This window comes from Bombina bombina, chromosome 3 (assembly GCF_027579735.1).
Source record: "Bombina bombina isolate aBomBom1 chromosome 3, aBomBom1.pri, whole genome shotgun sequence".
Lineage (NCBI taxonomy): Eukaryota > Metazoa > Chordata > Amphibia > Anura > Bombinatoridae > Bombina > Bombina bombina.
Window position 1 is genome coordinate 102,599,943 of NC_069501.1, and position 16,318 is coordinate 102,616,260.

General features: G+C 40.2%; 1 protein-coding gene across 1 annotated transcript in view; it reads right to left on the minus strand.

Moving 5' to 3' along the window:
- The window catches only part of CHAF1B (chromatin assembly factor 1 subunit B), a 128,200-nt gene that overhangs the window by 82,025 nt on the left and 29,857 nt on the right, over positions 1–16,318 (minus strand). The window contains exons 3-4 of the mRNA XM_053705943.1: positions 6,914–7,046; positions 395–512 (exon numbers count right to left, since the gene is read on the minus strand). Of these exons, the coding sequence (XP_053561918.1) occupies positions 395–512; positions 6,914–7,046 (251 nt within the window). The remainder of the gene's footprint in view (positions 1–394; positions 513–6,913; positions 7,047–16,318) is intronic.

Consider the following 16,318-nt stretch of genomic DNA (forward strand, 5'->3'; position numbering starts at 1 on the left):
AAACAGCAATATGATCTTAACTACTCCGGCTAAAATCATAGTAAAAACTCTGGTAGATTCTTCTTCAAATTCTACCAGAGAAGAAATAACACACTCCGGTGCTATTATAAAATAACAAACTTTTGATTGAAGGTATAAAACTAAATATAATCACCATAGTCCTCTCACACATCCTATCTAGTCGTTGGGTGCAAGAGAATGACTGGGAGTGACGTAGAGGGGAGGAGCTATATGGCAGCTCTGCTGGGTGAATCCTCTTGCACTTCCTGTTGGGGAGGAGTAATATCCCAGAAGTAATGATGGCCCGTGGACTGATCACACTTAACAGGAGAAAAAGTTATTACTGTAGCAAGAGATTCAAATAGTTACGCAACAGAATGAGACCGGTACCTACCTCAGAGTTTTAACTACAGTCCAGTTTTCCTTATTTGGTTCAACTTCCTCTTGCTCCTGAAATGGAGTTTGGTCTGGCTCTTTGCTGTCATTGAGCTTCCACAATAATATTGCAGCATCTGAGTAACAAAAGAAATAGGCATTCTATAAATGGCTTCAAAATCTACCATCAACTAAACGGAGAATATGAAGTACAATATTTTGAAACAAATTTAAATAACCTTTCTTTCATGTAATTAGCAAGAGTCCATGAGCTAGTGACGCATGGGATATACATTCCTACCAGGAGGGGCAAAGTTTCCCAAACCTTAAAATGCCTATAAATACACCCCTCACCACACCCACAATTCAGTTTTTACAAACTTTGCCTCCGATGGAGGTGGTGAAGTAAGTTTGTGCTAGATTCTACGTTGATATGCGCTCCGCAGCAAGTTGGAGCCCGGTTTTCCTCTCAGCGTGCAGTGAATGTCAGAGGGATGTGAGGAGAGTATTGCCTATTTGAATGCAGTGATCTCCTTCTACGGGGTCTATTTCATAGGTTCTCTGTTATCGGTCGTAGAGATTCATCTCTTACCTCCCTTTTCAGATCGACGATATACTCATATATACCATTACCTCTGCTGATTCTCGTTTCAGTACTGGTTTGGCTTTCTACAAACATGTAGATGAGTGTCCTGGGGTAAGTAAATCTTATTTTCTGTGACACTCTAAGCTATGGTTGGGCACTTTTATATAAAGTTCTAAATATATGTATTCAAACATTTATTTGCCTTGACTCAGGATGTTCAACATTCCTTATTTTCAGACAGTCAGTTTCATATTTGGGATAAATGCATTTGTTTCAATCATTTTTTCTTACCTTTAAAAATTTGACTTTTTCCCTGTGGGCTGTTAGGCATTTAGGCGCCAAATAATGTGGGCGTCTTTTTTGGCGCTAAAAAATATGGGCGTCATTTTTGTCTCCACATTATTTAAGTCTCATTATTTATTGCTTCTGGTTGCTAGAAGCTTGTTCACTGGCATTTTTTTCCCATTCCTGAAACTGTCATTTAAGGAATTTGATCAATTTTGCTTTATATGTTGTTTTTTTCTTTTACATATTGCAAGATGTTCCACGTTGCAACTGAGTCAGAAGATACTACAGGAAAACCACTGCACAGTGCTGGAGCTACCAAGCTAAGTGTATCTGCTATAAACTTTTGGTATCTGTTTCTCCAGCTGTTATTTGTATTGCATGTCATGTCAAACTTATTAATGCAGATAAAATTTCCTTTAGTACTGTTACATTACCTGTTGCTGTTCCGTCAACATCTAATTTTCAGAGTGTTCCTGATAACATAAGAGATTTTATTTTTTAAATCCATTAAGAAGGCTATGTCTGTTATTTCTCCTTCTAGTATACATAAAAGTCTTTTAAAAACTTCTCTTTTTTTCAGATGAATTTTTAAATGAACATCATCATTCTGATACTGATAATGGTTCTTCTGGTTCAGAGGTTTCTGTCTCAGAGGTTGATGCTGATAAATCTTTGTATTTGTTCAAGATGGAATTTATTCGTTCTTTACTTAAAGAAGTGTTATTTGCATTAGAAATAGAGGATTCTGGTCCTCTTGATACTAAATGTAAACGTTTAAATAAGGTTTTTAAATCTCCTGTAGTTATTCCAGAAGTGTTTTATCTCCCTGATGCTATTTCTGAAGTAATTTCCAGGGAATGGAATAATTTGGGTAATTTATTTACTCCTTCTAGACGTTTAAGCAAATTATATCCTGTGCCATCTGACAGATTAGAGTTTTTTGGGACAAAAATCCCTAAGGTTATGGGGCTGTCTCTACTCCTGCTAATGTACTACTATTCCTATGGCAGATAGTACTTCATTTAAGGATCCTTTAGATAGGAAAATTGAATCCTTTCTAAGAAAAGCTTCCTTATGTTCAGGTAATCTTCTTAGACCTGCTATATTTTTAGCGGATGTTGCTGCAGCTTCAACTTTTTGGTTAGAAGCTTTAGCGCAACAAGTAACAGATCATAATTTTATAGCATTATTATTCTATAACATGCTAATAATTTTATTGGTGATACCATCTTTTGATATCATTAGAGTTGATGTCAGGTATATGTCTCTAGCTATTTTAGCTAGAAAAGCTTTATGGATTAAACTTGGAATGCTGACATGTCTTCTAAGTCAACTTTGCTTTCCCTTTCTTTCCAGGGTAAATAATCATTTTCGTTCCTTTCCTCACAACAAGGAACAAAAGCCTGATCCTTCATCCTCAGGAGCGGTATCAGTTTGGAAACTATTTCCAGTTTGGAATATATCCAAGCCTTATAGAAACCTATAGCCAGCTCCTAAGTACCTATGAAGGTGCGGCCCTTATTCCAGCTCAGCTGGTATGGGGCAGATTACGTTTTCTTCAAAGAAATTTGGATCAATTCCGTTCTTAATCTCTGGTTTCAGAAACATTATTTCAGAAAGGTACAGAATTGGCTTCAAGTTAAGGCCTCCTGCTAAGAGATTCTTTTCTTTCCCGTGTCCCAGTTAACACAGCAAAGGCTCAAATGTGTTTCAGATCTAGAGTTGGCTGGAGTATTTATGCCAGTTCCAGTTCTGGAACAGGGGCTGGGGTTTTATTTTATCTCTTCATTGTACCAAAGAAGGTCAATTCCTTCAGACCAGTTCTGGATCTATCATTATTGAATCGTTATGTTAGGATACCAACATTCAAGATGGTTACTGTAGGACTATCCTGCCTTTTGTTTAGCAAGGGCATTATATGTCTACAATAGATTTACAGGATGTGTATCTGCATATTCCGATTCATCCAGATCACTTTTAGTGTCTGAGATTCTCTTTTTAGACAAGCATTACCAGTTTTGTGGCTCTACCGTTTGGCCTAGCCTCAGTTCCAAGAATTTTTTTCAAAGGTTCTCGTGCCCTTCTTTCTGTAATCAGAGAATAGGGTTTTGGTATTTCCTTATTTGGACGATATCTTGGTACTTGCTCAGTCTTCTCATTTTCGAAGAATCTCATACGAATCGACTTGTGTTGTTTTCTTCAAGTTCATGGTTGGAGGATCAATTTACCAATCAGTTCATTGATTCCTCAGACAAGGGTAACCTTTTTAGGTTTCTAGATAAATTCAGTGTCTATGACTCTGTCCTTGTCAGACAAGAGAAGTTTAACATTGATATCAGCTTGTCAAAACCTTCAGTCACAATCATTCCCTTTGGTAGCCTTATGCATGGAAATGTTGGGTCTTAGGACTGCCGCATCAGATGCGATCTCCTTTGCTCGTTTTCACATGCGACCTCTTCAGCTCTGTATGCTGAACCAATGGTGCAGGGATTACTCACAGATATCTCAATTAATATCTTTAAACCGATTTTACGACACTCTCTGACATGGTGGACAGATCACCATCGTTTAGTTCAGGGGGCTTCTTTGTTCTTCCGACCTGGATTATAATCTCAACAGATGCAAGTCTTACAGGTTGGGGAGCTGTGTGGGGGTATCTGACGGCACAAGGGGTTTGGGAATCTCAGGAGGTGAGATTTCCGATCAATATTTTGGAACTCCGTGCAATTTTCAGAGCTCTTCAGTCTTGGCCTCTTCTGAAGAGAGAGTTGTTCATTTGTTTTCAGATAGACAATGTCACAACTGTGGCATACATCAATCATCAAGGAGGGACTCACAGTCCTCTGGCTATGAAAGAAGTATCTCGAATTTTGGTTTGGGCGGAATCCAGCTCCTGTCTAATCTCTGCGGTTCATATTCCAGGTGTAGACAATTGGGAAGCGGATTATCTCAGTCGCCAAACGTTGCATCCGGGCGAATGGTCTCTTCACCCAGAGGTATTTCTTCAGATTGTTCAAATGTGGGAACTTCCAGAAATAGATCTGATGGCTTCTCATCTAAACAAGAAACTTCCCAGGTATCTGTCCAGATCCCGGGATCCTCAGGCGGAGGCAGTGGATGCATTATCACTTCCTTGGAAGTATCATCCTGCCTATATCTTTCCGCCTCTAGTTCTTCTTCCAAGAGTAATCTCCAAGATTCTGAAGGAATGCTCGTTTGTTCTGCTGGTAGCTCCGGCATGGCCTCACAGGTTTTGGTATGCGGATCTTGTCCGGATGGCCTCTTGCCAACCGTGGACTCTTCCGTTAAGACCAGACCTTTTGTCTCAAGGTCCTTTTTTCCATCAGGATCTGAAATCCTTAAATTTAAAGGTATGGAGATTGAACGCTTGATTCTTGGTCAAAGAGGTTTCTCTGACTCTGTGATTAATACTATGTTACAGGCTCGTAAATCTGTATCCAGAGAGATATATTATAGAGTCTGGAAGACTTATATTTCTTGGTGTCTTTCTCATCATTTTTCTTGGCATTCTTTTAGAATACCGAGAATATTACAGTTTCTTCAGGATGGTTTAGATAAGGGTTTGTCCGCAAGTTCCTTGAAAGGTCAAATCTCTGCTCTTTCTGTTCTTTTTCACAGAAAGATTGCTATTCTTCCTGATATTCATTGTTTTGTACAAGCTTTGGTTCGTATAAAGCCTGTCATTAAGTCAATTTCTCCTCCTTGGAGTTTGAATTTGGTTCTGGGGGCTCTTCAAGCTCCTCCATTTGAACCTATGCATTCATTGGATATTAAATTACTTTCTTGGAAAGTTTTGTTCCTTTTGGCCATCTCTTCTGCCAGAAGAGTTTCTGAATTATCTGCTCTTTCTTTGTGAGTCTCCTTTTCTGATTTTTCATCAGGATAAGGCGGTGTTGCGAACTTCTTTTGAATTTTTACCTAAGTTGTGAATTCCAACAACATTAGTAGAGACATTGTGGTTCCTTCATTATGTCCTAATCCTAAGAATTCTAAGGAGAAATCGTTGCATTCTTTGGATGTTATTAGAGCTTTGAAATATTATGTTGAAGCTACTAAGTCTTTCCGAAAGACTTCTAGTTTATTTGTTATCTTTTCCGGTTTTAGAAAGGCCAGAAAACTTCTGCCATTTCTTTGGCATCTTGGTTGAAATCTTTATTTCATCTTGCCTATGTTGAGTCGGGTAAGACTCCGCCTCATAGGATTACAGCTCATTCTACTAGGTCAGTTTCTACTTCCTGGGCGTTTAGGAATGAAGCTTCGGTTGATCAGATTTGCAAAGCGGCAACTTGGTCCTCTTTGCATACTTTTACCAAATTCTACCATTTTGTTGTATTTTCTTCTTCTGAAGCAGTTTTTGGTAGAAAAGTACTTCAGGCAGCGGTTTCAGTTTGAATCTTCTGCTTATGTTTTTCATTAAACTTTATTTTGGGTGTGGATTATTTTCAGCAGGAATTGGCTGTCTTTATTTTATCCCTCCCTCTCTAGTGACTCTTGTGTGGAAAGATCCACATCTTGGGTAGTCATTATCCCATACGTCACTAGCTCATGGACTCTTGCTAATTACATGAAAGAAAACATAATTTATGTAAGAACTTACCTGATAAATTCATTTCTTTCATATTAGCAAGAGTCCATGAGGCCCGCCCTTTTTTGTGGTGGTTATGATTTTTTTGTATAAAGCACAATTATTCCAATTCCTTATTTTATATGCTTTCGCACTTTTTTCTTATCACCCCACTTCTTGGCTATTCGTTAAACTGAATTGTGGGTGTGGTGAGGGGTGTATTTATAGGCATTTTAAGGTTTGGGAAACTTTGCCCCTCCTGGTAGGAATGTATATCCCATACGTCACTAGCTCATGGACTCTTGCTAATATGAAAGAAATGAATTTATCAGGTAAGTTCTTACATAAATTATGTTTTTTATTTATTTTTCATTGGTCCTTGAGTAGGAAGGAATTGAAGCAGACTACTAAAACACAAATGTTACTTTTTCCTATTTTGAACATTGAGTGGACTAGTAACATTTTTACTTCTCTCTCTATATATATTTTTACACGGGTACTAAATTGGTGGGTACATGAGCAATCAAAGAAAGTGGGTTATATATAATATAGGTTTTATTTTTTTCCTTTTACAGGTAGAAAACCCTTCTATCCAAACTGCATGGGACCGGAAAGGGTTTGAATTTTGGAATATTTGCATCTGCAAAATGGGGCAGTTTTGAAGAGAGAATGGAACCAATTGTAACAACAATTTCTTATGTCATTTAGGCAATATTTACACGTCATAATACAGCTTATTCATGTAAGCTAAAGGTAGTTTTTATATAATTTTGTTTAATACGTTTGTATGCACATTACCCTCAGAGATAGTACAGTAATGTAATCAGAGAGGTAATATTTGTTGTTTCAAATAAATATAGATTTACTTGCGTTTTATAACACAAAAAACGGAAAAAAAGTCACAGACAGAGAAGATTGTGACTTACAGGCAGGGAAAAATAGTTTGATAATTTTGTTTTAAAAAAATAAAATTAAAAAAAAAAGTTTGGATTTTGGAATTCTGGATTTGGGAATATGTACCTGTACAGCCCTCCTCCAATTATCTTTTAAATGTAGTGTAGACCAATAATCCTACTTACCATCACCTCCAGAGGCCAATATCTCACCATGTGGGGAAAATCTAACAACATTGACAGCTTTGGTGTGGCGAACAAGGCTAGCCAAGAATTCTACAATAGCTTTTCCTTCTGGTCCATTTTCTATTTTCCACATCTAACAAAGATAGCGTTACAAAATCAGTTTTGTATTTATTGTAGACTTACCATGAAGCTCATGATGAGCTTTTTTTTAGAGAAACATGAAATGTTTTTTTATTACTAAATAAATAAAAAAATAAAAAAAACTATTGCTATAAAATGCAATACTGAAATTCATGATGATGCCCTAATATATAAAATTACATATATTCTTTATATAAACTGTGTTGGAACTACATTGCCAGTAACAAACACAAAGGGAAGTGCGGCCTATAATCAGACGAGTCGGTAAGTTATCCGTCGGTTATGTCGCACTCACACTGAGGACGGACCGGTGGTGCCTTATGCTCAACAGTGTATTGAGAAGAAGTTTTATTTACTGATACTTGTGTTTTTTTTTACGGTATAGGTGTAAAAGTCTTCTGTAAGGAAGTGCTGGCACGGCTTATGAATGAGGAGGGAGGAAGTGGGTGGCGTACACGATGTCGCATGTGAGCTGCAGTGTAGGAGTCTTATGAAGTTAGCACCGTATTCGTTTGCAGTTATCTGGTAAGAAGCTGATTTTTTTTTATACGAATCTTGCCGATTAGTTATGGCTTATATTCCTTCTTAAAAGAGATAGTAAACCCAATTTTTTTCTTTCATGTTTCAGATAGAAAGTTGCTTAAAATTGCGTGCACTAATTTACCAATATCTTTTTTTCGTTCTCTAGGTATATTTCTTTGAAAAGCAGGAATGTAAGCTTAAGAGTCTGCCCATTTATGGTATAGAATATGGGTTGCACTTGCTTATTGGTTTGCTAAATGTAGCCACCAATCACAAGCGCTAGCCAGAGTGCTGAAACCAAAAATGGGCCATCTCCTTAGCTTATATTGCTACTTTTTCAAATAAAGATACCAAGAGAACGAAGAAGAATTGACAATAGGATAAATTAGAAAGTTGCTTAAAATTGCATGCTCTATCCGAATCATGACAAAGAATTTAGGTTTACTAAAGCTTTAACCCTTTTCTCCGGCAAGTCACTCCCTGTTCTCCTACCACTATTTTCATATCAACAGAGTATGGAGGGTGGAGGAGAAACAGTATTTTAACTGCTAAAGCCAGCGTTCATCTTAAGCGGCAGCCGCTGCATGGGACAAGTTACCGGTGTTAAAATCAGAGACTCTTTTTAATAGTATTATTTCCGCTCTGACAATCATGCTGTTATACATGGTGCTGGTCCGACTGTGATGGTCACGGAGTCCCAGCCGCTGGCGCCGCCTCATCCACAATACCCTGTTGCGCACAGAGCAATTTAAGAAAAACAGAATTTATGTTTACCTGATAAATTACTTTCTCCAACGGTGTGTCCGGTCCACGGCGTCATCCTTACTTGTGGGATATTCTCCTCCCCAACAGGAAATGGCAAAGAGCCCAGCAAAGCTGGTCACATGATCCCTCCTAGGCTCCGCCTACCCCAGTCATTCGACCGACGTTAAGGAGGAATATTTGCATAGGAGAAACCATATGATACCGTGGTGACTGTAGTTAAAGAAAATAAATTATCAGACCTGATTAAAAAAAACCAGGGCGGGCCGTGGACCGGACACACCGTTGGAGAAAGTAATTTATCAGGTAAACATAAATTCTGTTTTCTCCAACATAGGTGTGTCCGGTCCACGGCGTCATCCTTACTTGTGGGAACCAATACCAAAGCTTTAGGACACGGATGAAGGGAGGGAGCAAATCAGGTCACCTAAATGGAAGGCACCACGGCTTGCAAAACCTTTCTCCCAAAAATAGCCTCAGAAGAAGCAAAAGTATCAAACTTGTAAAATTTGGTAAAAGTGTGCAGTGAAGACCAAGTCGCTGCCCTACATATCTGATCAACAGAAGCCTCGTTCTTGAAGGCCCATGTGGAAGCCACAGCCCTAGTGGAATGAGCTGTGATTCTTTCGGGAGGCTGCCGTCCGGCAGTCTCGTAAGCCAATCTGATGATGCTTTTAATCCAAAAAGAGAGAGAGGTAGAAGTTGCTTTTTGACCTCTCCTTTTACCAGAATAAACAACAAGCAAGGAAGATGTTTGTCTAAAATCCTTTGTAGCATCTAAATAGAATTTTAGAGCGCGAACAACATCCAAATTGTGCAACAAACGTTCCTTCTTTGAAACTGGTTTCGGACACAGAGAAGGTACGATAATCTCCTGGTTAATGTTTTTGTTAGAAACAACTTTTGGAAGAAAACCAGGTTTAGTACGTAAAACCACCTTATCTGCATGGAACACCAGATAAGGAGGAGAACACTGCAGAGCAGATAATTCTGAAACTCTTCTAGCAGAAGAGATTGCAACTAAAAACAAAACTTTCCAAGATAATAACTTAATATCAACGGAATGTAAGGGTTCAAACGGAACCCCCTGAAGAACTGAAAGAACTAAATTGAGACTCCAAGGAGGAGTCAAAGGTTTGTAAACAGGCTTAATTCTAACCAGAGCCTGAACAAAGGCTTGAACATCTGGCACAGCTGCCAGCTTTTTGTGAAGTAACACAGACAAGGCAGAAATCTGTCCCTTCAGGGAACTTGCAGATAATCCTTTTTCCAATCCTTCTTGAAGGAAGGATAGAATCTTAGGAATCTTAACCTTGTCCCAAGGGAATCCTTTAGATTCACACCAACAGATATATTTTTTCCAAATTTTGTGGTAAATTTTTCTAGTTACAGGCTTTCTGGCCTGAACAAGAGTATCGATAACAGAATCTGAGAACCCTCGCTTCGATAAGATCAAGCGTTCAATCTCCAAGCAGTCAGCTGGAGTGAAACCAGGTTCGGATGTTCGAACGGACCCTGAACAAGAAGGTCTCGTCTCAAAGGTAGCTTCCAAGGTGGAGCCGATGACATATTCACCAGATCTGCATACCAAGTCCTGCGTGGCCACGCAGGAGCTATCAAGATCACCGACGCCCTCTCCTGATTGATCCTGGCTACCAGCCTGGGGATGAGAGGAAACGGCGGGAACACATAAGCTAGTTTGAAGGTCCAAGGTGCTACTAGTGCATCCACTAGAGCCGCCTTGGGATCCCTGGATCTGGACCCGTAGCAAGGAACTTTGAAGTTCTGACGAGAGGCCATCAGATTCATGTCTGGAATGCCCCACAGCTGAGTGACTTGGGCAAAGATTTCCGGATGGAGTTCCCACTCCCCCGGATGCAATGTCTGACGACTCAGAAAATCCGCTTCCCAATTTTCCACTCCTGGGATGTGGATAGCGGACAGGTGGCAGGAGTGAGACTCCGCCCATAGAATGATTTTGGTCACTTCTTCCATCGCTAGAGAACTCCTTGTTCCCCCCTGATGGTTGATGTACGCAACAGTTGTCATGTTGTCTGATTGAAACCGTATGAACTTGGCCCTCGCTAGCTGAGGCCAAGCCTTGAGAGTATTGAATATCGCTCTCAGTTCCAGAATATTTATCGGTAGAAGAGATTCTTCCCGAGACCAAAGACCCTGAGCTTTCAGGGCTCCCCAGACCGCGCCCCAGCCCATCAGACTGGCGTCGGTCGTGACAATGACCCACTCTGGTCTGCGGAATGTCATCCCTTGTGACAGGTTGTCCAGGGACAGCCACCAACGGAGTGAGTCTCTGGTCCTCTGATTTACTTGTATCTTCGGAGACAAGTCTGTATAATCCCCATTCCACTGACTGAGCATGCACAGTTGTAATGGTCTTAGATGAATGCGCGCAAAAGGAACTATGTCCATTGCCGCTACCATCAACCCGATCACTTCCATGCACTGAGCTATGGAAGGAAGAGGAACGGAATGAAGTATCCGACAAGAGTCTAGAAGCTTTGTTTTTCTGGCCTCTGTCAGAAATATCCTCATTTCTAAGGAGTCTATTATTGTTCCCAAGAAGGGAACCCTTGTTGACGGAGATAGAGAACTCTTTTCCACGTTCACTTTCCATCCGTGAGATCTGAGAAAGGCCAGGACGATGTCCGTGTGAGCCTTTGCTTGAGGAAGGGACGACGCTTGAATCAGAATGTCGTCCAAGTAAGGTACTACAGCAATGCCCCTTGGTCTTAGCACAGCTAGAAGGGACCCTAGTACCTTTGTGAAAATCCTTGGAGCAGTGGCTAATCCGAAAGGAAGCGCCACGAACTGGTAATGCTTGTCCAGGAATGCGAACCTTAGGAACCGATGATGTTCCTTGTGGATAGGAATATGTAGATACGCATCCTTTAAATCCACCGTGGTCATGAATTGACCTTCCTGGATGGAAGGAAGAATAGTTCGAATGGTTTCCATCTTGAACGATGGAACCTTGATAAACTTGTTTAAGATCTTGAGATCTAAGATTGGTCTGAACGTTCCCTCTTTTTTGGGAACTATGAACAGATTGGAGTAGAACCCCATCCCTTGTTCTCTTAATGGAACAGGATGAATCACTCCCATTTTTAACAGGTCTTCTACACAATGTAAGAATGCCTGTCTTTTTATGTGGTCTAAAGACAACTGAGACCTGTGGAACCTCCCCCTTGGGGGAAGTCCCTTGAATTCCAGAAGATAACCTTGGGAGACTATTTCTAGCGCCCAAGGATCCAGAACATCTCTTGCCCAAGCCTGAGCGAAGAGAGAGAGTCTGCCCCCCACCAGATCCGGTCCCGGATCGGGGGCCAACATTTCATGCAGTCTTGGTAGCAGTGGCAGGTTTCTTGGCCTGCTTTCCCTTGTTCCAGCCTTGCATTGGTCTCCAAGCTGGCTTGGCTTGAGAAGTATTACCCTCTTGCTTAGAGGACGTAGCACCTCGGGCTGGTCCGTTTCTACGAAAGGGACGAAAATTAGGTTTATTTTTTGCCTTGAAAGGCCGATCCTGAGGAAGGGCGTGGCCCTTACCCCCAGTGATATCAGAGATAATCTCTTTCAAGTCAGGGCCAAACAGCGTTTTCCCCTTGAAAGGAATGTTAAGTAGCTTGTTCTTGGAAGACGCATCAGCCGACCAAGATTTCAACCAAAGCGCTCTGCGCGCCACAATAGCAAACCCAGAATTCTTAGCCGCTAACCTAGCCAATTGCAAAGTGGCGTCTAGGGTGAAAGAATTAGCCAATTTGAGAGCATTGATTCTGTCCATAATCTCCTCATAAGGAGGAGAATCACTATCGACCGCCTTTATCAGCTCATCGAACCAGAAACATGCGGCTGTAGCGACAGGGACAATGCATGCAATTGGTTGTAGAAGGTAACCCTGCTGAACAAACATCTTTTTAAGCAAACCTTCTAATTTTTTATCCATAGGATCTTTGAAAGCACAACTATCCTCTATGGGTATAGTGGTGCGTTTGTTTAAAGTGGAAACCGCCCCCTCGACCTTGGGGACTGTCTGCCATAAGTCCTTTCTAGGGTCGACCAAAGGAAACAATTTTTTAAATATGGGGGGAGGGACGAAAGGAATACCGGGCCGTTCCCATTCTTTATTAACAATGTCCGCCACCCGCTTGGGTATAGGAAAAGCTTCTGGGAGCCCCGGCACCTCTAGGAACTTGTCCATTTTACATAGTTTCACTGGGATGACCAACTTGTCACAATCATCCAGAGTGGATAATACCTCCTTAAGCAGAATGCGGAGATGTTCCAACTTAAATTTAAATGCAATCACATCAGGTTCAGCCTGTTGAGAAATGTTCCCTGAATCAGTAATTTCTCCCTCAGACAAAACTTCCCTGGCCCCATCAGACTGGGTTAGGGGCCCTTCAGAGATATTAGTATCAGCGTTGCCATGCTCTTCAGTATCTAAAACAGAGCAGCCGCGCTTACGCTGACAAGTGTTCATTTGGGCTAAAATGTTTTTGACAGAATTATCCATTACAGCCGTTAATTGTTGCATAGTAAGGAGTATTGGCGCGCTAGATGTACTAGGGGCCTCCTGAGTGGGCAAGACTCGTGTAGACGAAGGAGGGAATGATGCAGTACCATGCTTACTCCCCTCACTTGAGGAATCATCTTGGGCATCATTATCATTATCACATAAATCACATTTATTTAAATGAATAGGAATTCTGGCTTCCCCACATTCAGAACACAGTCTATCTGGTAGTTCAGACATGTTAAACAGGCATAAACTTGATAACAAGTACAAAAAACGTTTTAAAATAAAACCGTTACTGTCACTTTAAATTTTAAACTGAACACACTTTATTACTGCAATTGCGAAAAAACATGAAGGAATTGTGCAAAATTCACCAAATTTTCACCACAGTGTCTTAAAGCCTTAAAAGTATTGCACACCAAATTTGGAAGCTTTAACCCTTAAAATAACGGAACCGGAGCCGTTTTAAACTTTAACCCCTTTACAGTCCCTGGTATCTGCTTTGCTGAGACCCAACCAAGCCCAAAGGGGAATACGATACCAAATGACGCCTTCAGAAAGTCTTTTCTAAGTGTCAGAGCTCCTCTCACATGAGACTGCATGCCATGCCTCTCAAAAACAAGTGCGCCACACCGGCGCGAAAATGAGGCTCTGCTTATGCTTTGGGAAAGCCCCTAAGGTATAAGGTGTCTAATACAGTGCCTGCCGATATTATTATATCAAAATACCCAGATAAAATGATTCCTCAAGGCTAAATATGTGTTAATAATGAATCGATTTAGCCCAAAAAAAGTCTACAGTCTTAATAAGCCCTTGTGAAGCCCTTATTTACGATCGTAATAAACATGGCTTACCGGATCCCATAGGGAAAATGACAGCTTCCAGCATTACATCGTCTTGTTAGAATGTGTCATACCTCAAGCAGCAAGAGACTGCATACTGTTCCCCCAACTGAAGTTAATTGCTCTCAACAGTCCTGTGTGGAACAGCCATGGATTTTAGTTACGGTTGCTAAAATCATTTTCCTCATACAAACAGAAATCTTCATCTCTTTTCTGTTTCTGAGTAAATAGTACATACCAGCACTATTTCAAAATAACAAACTCTTGATTGAATAATAAAAACTACAGTTAAACACTAAAAAACTCTAAGCCATCTCCGTGGAGATGTTGCCTGTACAACGGCAAAGAGAATGACTGGGGTAGGCGGAGCCTAGGAGGGATCATGTGACCAGCTTTGCTGGGCTCTTTGCCATTTCCTGTTGGGGAGGAGAATATCCCACAAGTAAGGATGACGCCGTGGACCGGACACACCTATGTTGGAGAAATGTGCTGCTTGCCTAAGTTGCCTGTTTAGTGCTAATCTATTGTTTTTCTTCCTGCTTCAATAGCCTATCCCTACTGTTCTACTAATGTGTATATTTTCTTTAAAAAAATTAAAAATTGAATTTCTTTAAAATGGCACCAAACTTTAAGGGTGGGGCCTATGATCAGGTCGGCCTATACTCAGAACAATACGGTGTGTGTGTGTGCGTATATATATATATATATATATATATATATATATATATATATATATATATATATATATATATATATATATATATATATATATGAGCTAGGAAAGGGAGGGCACTCTCAGGATTTATATACATCAAAGTTAGTTTATTGTTTATAACAACAACGTTAGAAAGTCATAAGGATAGGTCGACGTTTCGGCTTACATAGAAGCCTTCATCAAGACAGATGAACAACTGTTAAACAAAGAAGAAAAAATAGCAGATTTAAAAACACAAAACACAGCATCAATACGTAATCCCACCACCAAATTGTTTGCAGGTAGAAAAATAAACCCACAAATAATGAAAATAAACATAGAAAAAATACAAATAAAAATAAGGCAAACCCATACACATAGCGCTAGGACAGTGATTTTTAACCTTTTTTTTTTTGCCGTGGCACACTTTTTTACATTAAAAAATCCTGTGGCATGGCCTTACATCTAAGTTTTATCAACTATACAATTTCCAATTAAGTAAACATCTCTTAACACTATACCAAGATATAGATAAGGGCTCAAAATTCTCTCAACCACTATTAGAAGCATCCATCACCGTAATCCCAAAACCAGGAAAAGCAGACGACAAAGTCCAAAACTATCGCCCAATCTCCCTAATCAATATAGACATGAAAATATATGCAAAACTACTAGCCACCAGACTAAACAATATACTACCCCAAATTGTCCATACCGATCAAGTAGGATTTGTGCAAGGACGAGAAGCAAAAGACAACACTACCAGAATACTACATACATTACAATACGCGACGGACAACAATACCCCAATGACTTTCCTTTCCACGGACGCCGAGAAGGCATTTGACAGGGTCGACTGGGACTTCATGTGGGCGACATTGACGAAATTTAACTTTCCCGACAGTTACATAAATAGGATTAAAGCTCTCTACTCAACCCCCTCTGCTAAAGTGATAGTCAACAGCACCCAGTCACAAACCTTTCCAATTAGGAATGGTACAAGGCAGGGATGTCCCCTCTCGCCCCTACTATTTATTTTAACGGTAGAAATTCTTGCGACCATGGTCAGGACACACCCTGAAATCAAAGGCTTTACATATGGCCCACACACCCAGAAATGTTTACTCTTCGCAGACGACATAATTTTCACACTGACAGAGCCTAAATCCTCAATACCTCAATTACTACAAACTTTCCAGGAATATAAACAGGTCTCAAATTTCTCAATTAACTTGGATAAGTCTATGTTGATGCCCATCAATCTAAACCGGCCATCTACCCAGTATCTGACTACACATACACAATTTGATGTAGTCCACTCAGTTAAATACCTAGGGACAATAATCCCAAACAAGCCATCAGAGATATATGAAAAGAACTTTGTGCCTATATACTTAGAAATTAGTCAACTACTAAACACATGGCACAAACAGGGACACCTATCATGGATAGGCCGTATAAATGCGATCAAAATGTCTATCATACCGAAATACCTTTATCTGTTTCAAACGCTGCCTATTAATCTACCCCAGCACTTCTTTAATTCTCATCAAAAGTTACTAGAGTCGTTTATATGGTCACACAGTAGACCAAGAGTGGCAAGAAAAACCTTGTACCTAGCTAAAGAGGATGGGGGACTGAGTGTCCCAATCCTTAGAAATTATTATACAGCATCCCTATTAGCACGAATTGTAGCTTGGTGCCACAACAGCCCATCAAAACCATGGGTTCATATGGAATCTCAATTAACAGGAATACTAAATTTATCCACTTTACCCTGGCTATTGAAAAAACATAGACCAAATCAGGTAGGGACTAATATCTTAATAAAAGCCACATTAGATATTTGGGACAAAACACTTAAAGAACAGAATAACCTTTCAACTACAATCTCTCCCCTATCCCCCCTG